General features: G+C 42.0%; 1 protein-coding gene across 4 annotated transcripts in view; it reads right to left on the bottom strand.

Annotated features, from left to right (window-relative positions):
* Positions 1-2,464: 2,464 nt before the first annotated feature.
* The window catches only part of LOC140908557 (uncharacterized), a 41,243-nt gene continuing 29,419 nt past the window's right edge, over positions 2,465-14,288 (bottom strand). For all 4 annotated transcript variants that reach the window (XM_073335937.2, XM_073335935.2, XM_073335936.2 and 1 more), the window contains 3 exons: positions 8,481-8,587; positions 5,483-5,612; positions 2,465-4,966 (listed from right to left, as the gene is read on the bottom strand). In XM_073335937.2, the coding sequence (XP_073192038.1) occupies positions 4,911-4,966; positions 5,483-5,612; positions 8,481-8,587 (293 nt within the window). In that variant the 3' untranslated portion in view covers positions 2,465-4,910. The remainder of the gene's footprint in view (positions 4,967-5,482; positions 5,613-8,480; positions 8,588-14,288) is intronic.

Below are 14,288 nucleotides of genomic sequence, written 5' to 3'. Positions count from 1 at the left end.
AGTGGGCGGGCGGAGCCGCCTGGGCGGGGCAGTGACTTTAACTCCAGCCCCTGGATCCAACAAAGGGGACGCGGGTACACAGCTGTGCCCCGTTCCGTGCACACAGGCATTCTCTACGTGGGAGCCATGCCACCCCGAGTCTGGCAGCACCAATCCCCGTCTCCCAAAAAGGCTGAAGGTGGTTCCTTCAAAAAACCCAGCTCCTTATTTTATTAAATAAACAAGTAACTGCTAATGTAAATGTTTATCAGAGTCAATCACATTATTTGATGAAATGTCTAAATATTTAATCTTACAGAAAGATAGTGGAAAGAGCGGGGCTTTGAGTGTGGACTGGACTTTCCTTAAAATGGACACAAGCTTTTAGAGTAAAAGCAAAATATGAATACTGTATATCATAGAAAGGAAACCCTTTAAATAAATTACCCCACAGGGAAAATGTTTCTGTAAGTGACTTGCAAGATAAAATTCTAGCTTCACTGAAGTCAGTAGCAAAACTCCCACTGAATTTAATGTGACCAGGATTTTACGTATAGTTTATTAGGAAACTAACCTTTCCACTGAGATAGACTCTTTTGGAAAGAGAGGGGGGAAATTATGTTGTTCTGAGTTCAGGTATCTCTTGCTTCAAATTCCCTCATAAAAATCAATCGCTCACATCAAAAAAAGAGACTAATTCTGGAAAACTTGCATTTTTTTTTAATGTTTGTCCAAATAAAATGAATCACATTGAATTTTGTGGCTTTTTTATTCTTCTTTTTTTACTAATCTAACACTGTCACCTTTTGAGTCCTTTAATGTGATACTCCAATCCCATATACTTTATGTAGTTAGATTATTATACCTTGCCTTTTACTGGTAAGAAGCCATTTAACTCATCTCCAAACTACTTACAACAGCTGGATCTGAAGGTGAGGGTTAGTAGGCAGGTGAAATATGAAGTGAGCTGTAGCTCACGAAAACTTATGTTCAAATAAATTTGTTAGCCTCTTAAGGTGCCACAAGTACTCCTTTTCTTTTTAGGTGAAATATAGGAGTTTTAGGTATAGGGAACGTACGACAGAGGGTCATGTAAACCTTTTATTAACATGAGGTTGGATGCCTACTTTATTCACCATATCTTCAGGATTTTTGGATGTGACACATCACAGAAAAATTCTCTTGCAATTGTTTTATAATTTCTAAAAATGTTATTCAGACTATTTTTCATAATGCCTTGCCTGTAAAGCTTTAGTTACCATGTGTCAAACTGTATAAGCCTGAGGAGGAACCATAAAATCCTCTAAAAATTATCTGATAATTTTTTTGTACATAAAATGTCAGAAATATAAACTCAGATATCTCATCTACTGCATGGCTAGCAGTGAGCACTGACTCCCCTTGGAAACTGGCAATTGCTCCTCAATGGTAAGATTACTTTTTCTAGGCCTGTGGGGCCACGAGATAACAGACTTTACAGTCATGACATTTTTATTTATAGAACACAGGCACTGGTATAAGGCTGAATCTGGTCTGTCCTGGGTGTCAGACCACAGTAATATAGCTGGCTGTGAGGGTCAGAATTCTGCATTTAGGAGTAGTAGGAAAAGTCATTTCTGTGACAATTTGATTTTTTAACATTTTGATTTTCTCTGGCTTGTGGTTTGGAATGTTGAAAGTAATCCTGGTAGAGATGGATTAGTAGGTTGTGCAGTTTCACACATGGTAGCAATAAGGGAAGATGTAATTAAGACAGGGCTCAGGCAGTTTTACCTGCTATGTAACCTGACCCTTAACCTACACTAGCCCTTCCACCGCTCATACCAGTAACACTGACACCTTTGGTGGTGAATTATAGCCAAAGTATACTAGTGTACAAGCAGCCTTGAAATTGTTCATGCATACAGCAGGGTATGCTCAATTAATATTGTAGTCTTGGGGACATATACTCCTCACTATGGCATTTTGTATAACTATTCATTTCCACATTAATAGTACGTAAGTTTAGATGACACAATAGTATGAACATCTGAGCCCTGTCTACATTACAGTGACCACTTACTACCACTGGGGAAGCCACACAAGTGGGGAAATATGGTTACAAGGTTTGCTAATGTGGCCACGGTCCAGCTGACTTCAGTGTGAGTTGTATTATAATCTGTTTCTTGTTACTGTCAGACTCTCAGCTGTACAACTGAATGTCATTTGCCCACTGCATGTGTTCTTTTATTCTAACAAAAGAAAAACTTCAATGCATTTTCCTTAAAAAAACACTGTTGAGAGATTTTTCCATTCTTGAAAAATGGCTTCACAATATCCCTGTGGAAGCCTGAAAACGAAACATTTTCTCACCGAAAAGCTTTTTTCCTCCAGCTCTCTTTCTCTCTAACACACACTTATTACTGGAGGGTTGCTCAGAAATTACTCGGCTGTTGCCAGTGATTTTAATATTTTTTATTAGAAAAAAAATAAAACATTTCACTTTGGAAATAAAACAACATTACACAACATTGCAAAGTTTGCAGACAGACACATAGAAAAAGGTTGGTGAAATTCTGAGTCTACCAACCTTATTAACTTCTCTTACATCTTTTATTAAGATATTTTTCTTTGTATTCAGCAATGGAAATTATCTTCTGCTGCTAAATAAAGATTTCAGGTAAAACCCTGGCCACAGTGGAATTAATGGGAGCTTTGCCATTGATTTCAATGGGGCTAGAATTTTACCTGTTATTTACATATTTAATTAATCCATCCTCTAAATCCTAATCCTTACCAGATTTGTTTTCCCAATAAGGTCAAGTATTTTCTTGTTAGTTTTATGCATATGTATTAACAAATTTCTTGTCAGGGAAGACATTGTTTGCTTTATTAGCCTCATTCATAAATTGCCTATATTTTCTCTTAACTGATATGTAAGCATTAAGATATGCAAATTCTAAAGTGTACTATTGAGTGAAAAATATCCTATGTGATGGGGAAAAAAGCCCAAAACTATGTGTCTGACTCTGAACTAATCTTATTTTGTTCACCTTCAGGGCATATTGCAAGGCTCATTTATTATCTCTGGTTCTGTGTGAGGAAGGGGCTAGATGGGGCGCTTGTCTGTGGAGGGAGGGATGTTTTATGGTAGTAGGTTAGCTGCTGGTATTACTTTGATTAACTGTATCTTTAATTTGTGTCAAAGGTGCTTAGACCATAGGATAATTGCTCTTTTACAAAATTGGTTAGTCTCCTAGGTGCCACTAGTACTCCTTTTCTTTTTGTGAATACAGACTAACACGATTATAAATACAGTATTTCTGTGCAGTAGTTTCTTTAAGGGATACTAATGCTTTAAATCCTACAGCATGGGTGAAAGCCAACATGTAACCATTCAGGGGTTTAGATAAGATTACATTTACACAAATACATTGGCAACAGGGACTGTGTGGTTCAAGGTATTGAGGTATGGAGCTTTTTACCTCTAGCTCAGTGGTTCCAGTGTGAGTGCAGCTGGTAATCATAGAATCATAGAATATCAGGGTTGGAAGGGACCTCAGGAGGTCATCTAGTCCAACCCCCTGCTCAAAGCAGGGCCAATCCCCAATTTTTCCCCGAGATCCCAAATGCCCCCCTCAAGGATTGAACCCACAACCCTGGGTCTAGCAGGCCAATGCTCAAACCACTGAACTATTCCTCCCCTCTAATGACTCCAAGCTGTTAACAGCTGAGGGTGGCCTATGTGAAATGACTTTTGTGATGTCAGACCAACTGGGAACAAATGTCCATTTTACACCCAACAGTAACTGGAACCCTTTTTAGCAGTTTCATCAGAGTTCAATAGGCACAGAGACTGAATAACTATCATCTCACCCATCGAGATGGCCTTGCCAAGATGGATCAGGGTTGAGGCACATTCTCTGGGCAGTACAGGGCAGCATTTATAGTTACTGCTGTGTTGTAGAAGTTCTGTGGATAAAGAGCCACCAGTGGTGTCAACCTTACACCTTTCACAGACTCCTGGCATTTAAGGTAGAACAATTTGCTTTTCTTTACTGGATATTTTCTGTTTTAAATTGCCCTTTGAAGATGAGAAGTATATGCCCTTCACTATAAAAAACATCAGATTTTTTTTAACTTTCATCTGGATACTTGGCTTATGATGTTAGAAATTAAGTAATAAAATGGTAAAAACTGCCAAACTGCAGGTTGGAAAAATATACTCAACAAGATCTCTCTGGCTAAAATACAGTTATAGCAAAAGGATCATGCTTAAAATGTCACTGTGTTAGGTAAAAATCCAACTTCAACAGCTGCAAGGGGTTAAAAAGATTCAAGAGAAGATTTGCGGGTGAGCGGTGCTGTTCTTCGTAGGTCTAACAACTGCTTTCTTATGACTTACATCTGCTTTAGCATGTACTACCCACCTTCTGTACATTATTAACCTGTCAATGAGCACACCTGCTCACGTCACATTTTAAATTGCAAATGGAGGCTGGAATAAAGGGTGGATCCTCTATAGAATTTAAATACAATCGTAGTCATTTATGGATTTTGACTAATTCTGTAATGTCATACAACATGATAAGTTGATAAGTAATAGGACACTGAAGGTTTTAATGCAAATGGGCTAAAACCTACTCAATAGTTTTCTTTAAGTGATCAAGGGCAGTGGGTTGTTTTTAAACAGCAATTCTGTTTCAACACCAACTCCTACACACATTATCATGGTTCATTCTCTCTCTTCTCATACACACACACACACTCACTCTCCCTCTCTCTCTTCTTCTCCCACTCACTGTTCCTGTTCTCCTCTTCTCCCATTTATTGGGATTCTTCTAGATCCTCTCTTTGCTTTGGGCTCAGTGCATCACCACAGAAAGCAGAACTCTTGCAGCTAATCAGCACACGTGCTATTTGGTTTTCACACTGTCAGCTACACAGCCCCATCAAGTCTCTCTCCTCATTTTCTTCCTCTTCCGCCTCTCCTTTTTACCAGGTACATCTGCCATACAAACAGCAGCACTGATTATAAAAAGCTTCCACACCAAAATCATGTTCCTGGACAAAACCCAAACAATTTCCAACGTATGATCCTTCTTGTTGTGCATATGTATTTCTCAATGGACACCTGCTTACCAGGCCTGAGCCAATGCCCACTAAAATAAATGAAAGGACTTTCAGTAACTTCAGTGTGCTTTGGATCGGGTACATATCTATCACTGTCACCCTGTTTCATTTAAAAAAAATCCTGCAGAGGTCCTGATCCTACTCCTATTGAAATCAATGGGAATTTTGTCATTAACTTCAATTGGAGCAGATGCAGGCCTTGTCAAAGAACAGCTGATTAAACAATGTTATTGTGCTTTTCTATAAAAGTGAACATATACATCTAAAGAAAAAGGCCATTAACATTTTAGTTAAAAAAATTAATGAATAAATAAATAAATGGATAAACACTCCTGGGATTACCAAAAATTCTGAAATCACAGTTCTTTAAAGTGCAAAAATAATCACTTACCATTATGGGGTAAATTGTTAGCAGGGTGCTCGGGTATTTTGAAAGAGGTACAGATAGCATGACTACTGTGTTTCATAGATATCAGCTCCCTTGGACCTTCCTCTGTTCTCATTTCCAAACCTTGCTGAGGCTTTAAGGATAAATATGAAATAATATGCTTAACTAAGCGTATAAGTTAAATGAGGTATATGCAAGTATAAAATATGAAAAAAATGCAAATATAATAAGCAATTCAAGTATTTAAAAGAAACATAGGACAAATCTAATTTTAAAAGGATTAGACTTAGCAGCATGTCATCTACCCAGCTACTATGTTTGTTTTAGACAGGAGTCAAGTGTTATAACCTTTTCTCATCACTACCTTTGCCCTTATTATCCTCAGTGCATGGAAGAGGAGCAAAATGCTTTCAGGGAGAGCTGTAGAGCAGTCCAATTTTTGTCCACAATCCTGCAAGTTGATAACTGGCAACAGTCCACAAAACTCACTGATGAGGCACAGAGATTCTCATGAGCAGCTATACCTGGATCTCGACTTGTACGTTTACATTATTTATATCTATTTCTGTATGAATAACTTGCACAGCAGCCAGCATCAACATTTGGGATTAGCCTGAAAACCAGTTTTTGCCACTTTCTCCCCCAAGTGTAACCAACTTCTGTTCCCCATGATCACACCAGTATACACAGGGCAGGCCTAAGGATTCTGGAGTGATTTATGAAGGTATTTCTTGGAGATACATGCCAAACTTCAGTGACTAAATTGACACCAATGTTTGTGTGTATGAGAGCTCTTTTAGTTCTCCAACCTCAAAGCTTCCTGCTGCAAAAGTGGAGTCTAGCTGCTTGTTCCTTCCAAGTCTAGGAATCATGTAACACTGGTTTATGTTTCCAAAGCTATCTTTGCAGCAACACAGTGGACAGCTGAGGATTCCCTTGCATAGGGGAAGCCTCAAGTGGTGTTGAGTTATCATAACTGGATCTAGGGGTGTGTAGGATCTCAAACAGGTTAATGCTCAGGGTAGCTAGCCCGCTGCAGTTACATTTGTATTTTTAGCAGGCTAGCTCTATCACAGCTAGCGCGGATATGTCCACTTGGGCTAGAAATTACACCTTTCAGCTCCAGAGTAGATATCCCTTAAGTCACCTCCTCACCTTGCAACTGCCAATGTAGGGGACATGTTGAGGGGAAAGGGCATGGCTGTACTCCAGAGATTCCTGGCTGTTACAATGACCCTTTGGGGAACCAATACCAGATGACATAAATTGGAGCACTCTAAAGGTTGCTCTAATGTAAGCTGGGGACAATATCAGACACTGCAGCCCAAGCAGTTGAGGGAGCAAAAAAGTCCCAAAGGTTAGGTCTTGCATACACAATCCCACAGATGGACTCTTATAAGGTGTGTGAAAGGCCAAGAATATTGTACTGCTGTAAATGTTCAGAGTTAATTTACTAAGTCCAGGTGTCTGTTGTTAAAGTCAATTAAAAACTCAATATATTTTGGTTGGTTTTCTCCACATCCCTTTCCTCAGAGTAGCAAGTACTTTTCAGACTGGTGGGCGAACCGGTATTCTCACTTCATAGTTGTGACTTTTAACACCAACCATACCAAGTGTGCTGAGATGACATTCTCCTCACCCTGCAGGGCTCTCTATGGGAACTCTTGCTGTGTAAACTTGTAAATGGCATAAAGCTGTTCCTGTTTAATCTTAATTGGTGCCCAAGGTCTCATCTATACTATGGAAAATTCTGTCAGGTGACCTGGTTACAACATTGCAGCCCCCCAATTCAGTTAAAACCCAGCTCAGGATTGCAGTGCAGACAGAGCTGAAGTGTGTTTTAAACATGTCTCAGAAACATGTTACAGCACTGGATTTTCCACGGTTAACACAGCCTGTTCCTATCTACACTGCAATACTGAACTATTTTATAGCCATGTTAGGGGAATACCATGTTGTGACAGGGTCCCCTTGACAGTATACTTGCAACTTTTTTGGGGGGGGCCCTCAGATCCTCACAGCAGAGAAGACTATCTGCATCCATTTTTAGCAATTAAACTCAAAGGTGTCACTTCAGCTCCACCCAAGTTTTCCTGGGGTTCTACTTTCTTTCTTGCCATTTCAGACAGACAGGAACAAATTTCCTCTCTGCCTTTTGGCAAGTCCTAAGCAGCACTGAAGACCCAGTATCCTTTGTTAGAGGAGGCTGGGGATAGCTTTCTCTAGAACCATGTGCTGATGTAATGGATCTGCGGGTCCTTTTTCTATGGAAACTCTCTTTAGAGCCTCTGACTTGTGTTCAAGCAGCCCAAGTGGGATCTAATAGACTGGTCTGAGAGAGCTGCCTGCAAAGAGCTCCGAAAGCTCTTCTCCATCCACTCTCAGAGTCCTGCCTGGACTAGTTGATAAACTTGACAGCCTTTGCCTGGGTTTCTAGTAGGAGAAGGAGTTTAGTCAGCAAGCATTGTGCCTTGGGTTGTCTGCCCAAGTTGTGAACATGTCAGTTTAACTCAATGCTCTCATTTGAATATGTACCTGTGAACAAAATGGGAAGGTGTGAAAATAGGTTTCTTGTGTTTGCTGTGGACTTTGATCAGTTAGGGCTCAGACATTCTGGAATGTCAGCCTCAGTAGGAGTGCTTTTCTGCAGCATGGCAAACAGACTGAACACTGATTGCACGTAACAGCACCACCACACTGCTGATAAACTCGCAGAAATCAGCTGACTTCAGATTTATGAGGCTGGATTGCAACTAGCCCCCAAAAGTAAACACATGGCAGTGAGAGGAGGAGGAATTGGCACAAGGAGCCTTTTCCTCCCACTGTGCCCTTGGGTCAGTCCTAGCATGACATGGGAATGCAGTGCCTGTGCCCACCTGCAGCACTAGATACCCCAAACAGGTCGCGGAGGGGTGATCTCACCGTCCAACCCAGGCTCTCCCTTGATTGCTTTTCACTGAACGTGGCAATGCTCACACATTCACGTACGTCATTCCCTCACCTTCTCTCTCTCTGGTCCTGTGCACGTCTCCTCCTCTCCCAGCCAGTTTCCCCACTCCTCTGTGGGAGCATTCCAATCGGAATTGAGGTCAATTGCTAAGGGATCATCTGTTAATATAACCACATGAATGAATTACATTCAAATCTATAATGTTACTTCCTCGGCCTGTACTAGCAAAACAAACATTACGTAAAACATCTAACATCTCACCGTCTGCACAAGGGAATGTTTGTATTTGTATCGTATTAAAAGTGTGTATCAATTGAAGGGATTAAAGGGATGTGTAACAATAAGGGATTAAATTCTTCAGGCCAGAAGCACAATTAAAGGAAGACACAAAAACATGCAGACAGTCTGTAAAAGTCTCTTTCACCATCCCCTTTGGGAAACAGGCTTTACAAAACCTGATATTAACAGAAATGTTTTCAAGGATTTTTTTTTTTAATTTCATTGAGAACATTTTATTTTTAGGGGATTCCCTGAAGTGTTTGCAGAGACTGCAGCATGATGTTAGTGCAGGGGCTGGCACTGCGATGTGGTCCACATCTTAACAGACAGATTGTTTCCTGGACTATCTTCTCTTCCATTCACAATGGTATAGATTCCCTGTAGCAACTAAAGCAATTGCTCTGAGGGAATTGTAATATTAGGAAAGGATTTAGGCATTTGTAAATGTCCTCAATGCAATGCATCTTTTCCTTTTCTGAAAGAAATTTAGTCACTCTCTTGATTTCATCTCCCTTTTCCATCTATTCCAGTGGGCCGCATGCGGCCCATGAGGGTAATCTGCTGGCGGGCCGCCAGACTGTTTACATTTGCACAGCCTCCCCCAGCTCCCAGTGGCCAAGGTTTGCCATTCCCGGCCAATGGGAGCTACGGGAAGCAGCTCCCCATATCTGATGGCCTGCCAGTGGATTATCCTGACGGGCTGCGTGCGGCCCGTGGGCCACAGGTTGCCCATCACTGTTCTATTCTGTTTCTCATAGTTGTAAATAAAGAGAAGTAGCTGCAGCATCATGAGCCAGATTTACAATGTTATTCAGGAGCCTAAAGATGCAGATAGGCACCTACTGGGATTTTCAAAGGCACCTACCTCCCAATGATTTCAATTCACTGTATAAGAGTTAGGTGCCTAATGTGCGAAAGCACCTTTGAAAATTCCCCCTGGCACCTATCTGGAACTTTAGGTGTCTAAAACCTTTGAAAGTCTAGCCAGCTCAGTCACATGCCAGCTCTTCACAGACTACCAGCAAGTGGTCCACCAACCAGTCTGAGAATCACTGTGCTAGTGACCGAAAACCAGAAAGCAAAACAGACCAGTCTAATTTCTTTGTCCAAGTGAAGGGCAAAAGGCAAACTTACTGAACTGCAAGTGAACACCAATGGGAGGAAGAAGTTTGGTGGAGTGAAAGAAAGAATGAATATACGATAAGATGCATGTATTATAAACCATCATTTTAATAGTAATATATTAAATAAGGCCCTGATCCTGCAACTACCCACCCACTTGCTTAACTTTAAGCATATGCGTAATCCCCATGGCTCACTTCCCTCCAGGAATGATGTATATACTTAAAGCTAAACATGTGGTAAGTGTCTGCAGGATCAGAGCCTTAGTGATACAGTTATTACTATTATTTACCTCAAAGTTACTGTCCCTAAATCTGTTAAATCATAAGCTGTTTAAATTCAGCTCACAATAAACTGAATTTCATTATAAAAATTTTCATAATTTGTTAGATTTTACAGGGGAAAAAAAAAGAATTAAATGTACTTATTCTAAAGCTTTGGCTTAAGACCCTTTCAGTTTTACTGCACATTTAGCCTCCAGCTGCATTAAACCCTCCTGCAATAGTATTATAAACATTACTTGTAACACAACCAGTGTTTTTAGATCTGCAACTGTACCATCTTGGGCCATCTCTCAAAAACTAAACAGGGTAAAGCCTGGCCTAGTCAACAATTCAATGGGAGACTTCCAAGAAAACCAAAGTATTTCTATGGGAAGTCTCTGGTGATTCAGTATGCAGTTGTGATAGGGTTTGGGAGTGCAATGCAGACCAGTGAAAGGTTGTGTCATCACTTGCCCTGCAACCTTGGGTGCCTCAAATGCTTTGCTACTGTAACTCGCTGCCTGGGATATTCATAACCAACCTACAAGCATGCAGGTCACACCTTGAGTGTCTATGTATAGCTGCAGCCCTGGTCCAGTAACTCTGACCACAGCAGCCTGCCAGTAACACATCACAGTCACACTCTGGCTTCCACCAGCCTTGGTTACAACCAGCAAGGTGATTCCAACACGCTCACAGTCTAAAATTTGCACAAAACCATGTGCTCTGCAATGTCCAGCCCTCTCGTGGACGGTTCAGAGAAGTGATAAGGCCCATTTGGTCCTCTAAACACACAAACCCCTCGGCTTGCCACTTTAACTGGAGTTAACATTCACTTTCATTCAAACACAGCTCTGTTGGTTTTGATTATTAGTAAAACAAGTTAATTAACAAAAGAAGACAGGGTATTAAGTGAGTTCACGTGTACGAGAGAAAGTTAAAAATGGTTACAAGCAAATAAAAGTGAAAACATGCATCTAAAAGTCTAAAAATTAATCTAGGAAAGTACAATCTTTGCCTCAGCAGGTTTCTCACCTATATTCAGTCTCCAGAGTCTTCAACCTCCCTTTGGTTGAAGGACCCATCTTTCTCAGCTTGCAAGAGCTCTGTTTCCTTATGTCTGTCTAGTGATGGATGCCAAAGATGGCTTCTGTCCTTGCTTACATTTCCCAAAGTTCAATGACTTTGTTTCAAGAGGCAGGATGACCTCATGCTGTTCTTCCCTTCCTGTGGGCCTCCCATCCCCCCTGTATGTAAATGGTCCTTCCATTGTTTTGATTCCACCATGCTTAATTTACATAGGAGACAGATAAACAGGCTGCCGTCTCTCCTGTCTGGGAAGGAATTTGTTTATCCCTGTTTGGCCACAGACTTTAAAACATAATATCATTAACTATCCACATTTCCTCATAATGTTAATACAGACATTTCACAATGGTATTAATCACCAGTGTGTCATTAGCTTTCAGAAAAGACCTCACTCTACACACTTTTATAATACAGTAACATTGTATACAATCAGTTGATTCAATTGCTTATCACTTGAGGTTCGGCCCCCTTTGTCTTTACAGACCAGCAAACTTTTGGAGTATATTCTTCTGTAGGTTGCTCCTGAAAGTAAAGCTTATTCAAGTTGTGAGGGAGGTGACAGAGTCTGGTGGTGAAGGAAGCTCCATGCTCTTTCCTCCCCCACTTGTGTTTGCTGAAATGCAAATTGTTCTGTTTCCTGCCATCTCCTCCCACTGCCGTCTTGATGGTCCTGTTTACTGCTTATATGTAAATATGGACCTTTGCAGTTTTTGCCTGAAGAAGATCGGGCTGGTGAAAGGATCAAATACACATTCCTTTGTCTAAGCAGACCTGTTTACCAGCTCCCACGACAAGCTTGGCTTATACACACTTTAGTCATAAATCTAGTACATATCTTAATACCCATTATGTGCATACATCATGCAAGAATATTTATGATCAGTGAGTTACTGGTTTTCAAAAGATACCTCACAAGGCATATTTCATTCAGAGATTGTTACAATTCTGCGCAGTGTGTGAATACCGGGGTGCTTAGCATAGGCACAGTTTGACTGCTATATCTGGGGAGGCAAAGCGTGCACACACGCATGTGCACCCTGAAGCCAGTTCCCTCGGCTCACTGATTCTCTCCCCCCGCCTAGAGTTACACCGGGGCTGCCAGAGCTGGCGGGGACGGGACAGCCCAATGGAGGAGCCCCAGCTGCTGCAGCGATGTCGCTGCTCTGATGCTGCTGCGGCCGCCTCCCTGCTGGGGCTGCTGCTTCCGCCAAAGGGACGCCACATGCCAGGCTCCTGCTGACCCCTGCCCATTCCCGTATCCCCCTACCTCTCCCCACTGTCCTCGACCTCACCCGAACCCCCAGCCCCTTCTCTTCCCCCTTCCCTATCCCAGAATCTTCCCCCCCTTGCACTGCATTTACCCCAGCCCCACCCCGGCCCCCTTGCCCTGCCCTCCCTGCACTCACCATTGTACAGGAGAAAGGCGGGCACTAGGATCCAGGAGGTGGCGTTGAGCTGCCAAGACAGTGACACAGAGCACAGGAGAACAGTTGCTCCATCGCACCCATCTGCTCCTTGCCAGCCAAAACGTGCAGGGGGCTGGGAGGGAGGAGGAGCAGCATGGGAGAAAGAGCTCCACTCCCAGGCAGACCGAGCAGAGCAAGCCTTGCAGGGCAGCTCGGCGCTTGCAGAAATGGGGAGAGAGTGTCATGTGACCCTGCTTGACACCCCCATACCCTTCGCCTCTGTTTGGGGGGGCAATGCCTCCCTGTATCTGCCCAAATTACACCCATGGTGCTTAGTGTCACATTAGTATGCTTCCCTCTGGATCAGTAATGAACCAATTCCCTGTGGCACTGGGGGTACTGTGCTGCTAAATGTGCTGTCTTCTGGATATTATGTAAAACCAAGATCTTGATGATCCCTTGTGGTCATTAAAAAATCCCTTGAGCACTTTCACAAGAGCAGGTCCATTAACTATGATTAGGACCCTACCAAATTCGTGGTCCATTGTGGTCAATTTCACGGTCATAGGATTTTAAAATATTAAATTTCATGATTTCAGCAATTTAAATCTGAAATGTCACAGTGTTATAATTGTAGGGGTCCTGACCAAAAAAGGTGTCGGGGGGAGGGGTGCAAGGTTATTGTGGGGGGCTTTGCGGTACTGCTACCCTTACTTATGTGCTGCTGCTGGCGGCGGTACTGCCTTCAAAACTGGGCAGCTGGAGAGCAGCGGCTGCTGGCCGGGAGCCCAGCTCTGAAGGCAGAGCGGCCGACAGCAGTAGCGCATAAGTACGGATGGCAGGGTACGGTATTGCCACCCTTACTTCTACGCTGCTGCCTGCAGAGCTGGGCCCCCAGTCAGCAGCCGCCACTCTCCAGCTGCCCTGCTCTGAAGACAGTGCAGAAGTAAGGGTGGCAATACTCCAACACCCCTAAAATAACTTGCAACCCCCTGAAACTCTCTTTTGGGTCTGGACCTCCAATTTGAGAAATTCTAGTCTCCCCCCATAAAATCTGTATAGTATAGGGTAAAAGCACACAGAAGACCAGAATTCATGGGGGTAGACCAGATTTCATGTTCTGTGATACGTTTTTCATGGCCGTGAATTTGGTAGGGACCTAACTATGATGTTCTGACTTGTTCCAGTTTGGTTAATTACTTGCTACCTATCCACATTCTCCTGCAGTTTCAGCTGGACATAGCAGGATTCTTTACTTTCTGCCCTAAACTGTTGTGCAGTGCAGTGTTGCTGTCAAAGAGCTAGAACATGCCACTTGGAGAGCTTTTCAGTGCTGGCTGAAGTGTTTTCTGTACACACTCTGTAATTTGTTACGTGCTTTAAGATCCTTCAGGATTACTATATAAATAAGGTATTACAGTAGACCCTCAGAGCTATGAATACCTCAGAAACGGAGGTTGTAGGTAACTCTGAACAAAAATTATAGTTGTTCCTTCAAAAGTTTACAACTGAACATTGATTTAATGCAACTTTGAAACTTTAATATGCAAATGAAAATTGCTGCTTTCAACCATCTTAATTTAAACGAAACAAGCACAGAAAGTTTCCTTAGCTTGTCAAATCTTTTCTTTAAAAAAAATGTTCTTTTTTTTTTAGTAGTTTATATTTAACACAGTACTGTAGTGTATTTGCATTTTTGT

The sequence above is a fragment of the Lepidochelys kempii genome, chromosome 3 (assembly GCF_965140285.1).
Source record: "Lepidochelys kempii isolate rLepKem1 chromosome 3, rLepKem1.hap1, whole genome shotgun sequence".
NCBI classification, from domain to species: domain Eukaryota; kingdom Metazoa; phylum Chordata; order Testudines; family Cheloniidae; genus Lepidochelys; species Lepidochelys kempii.
Note: the sequence above shows the minus strand (reverse complement) of the source record. Positions and strands in the feature narration are given on the sequence as shown.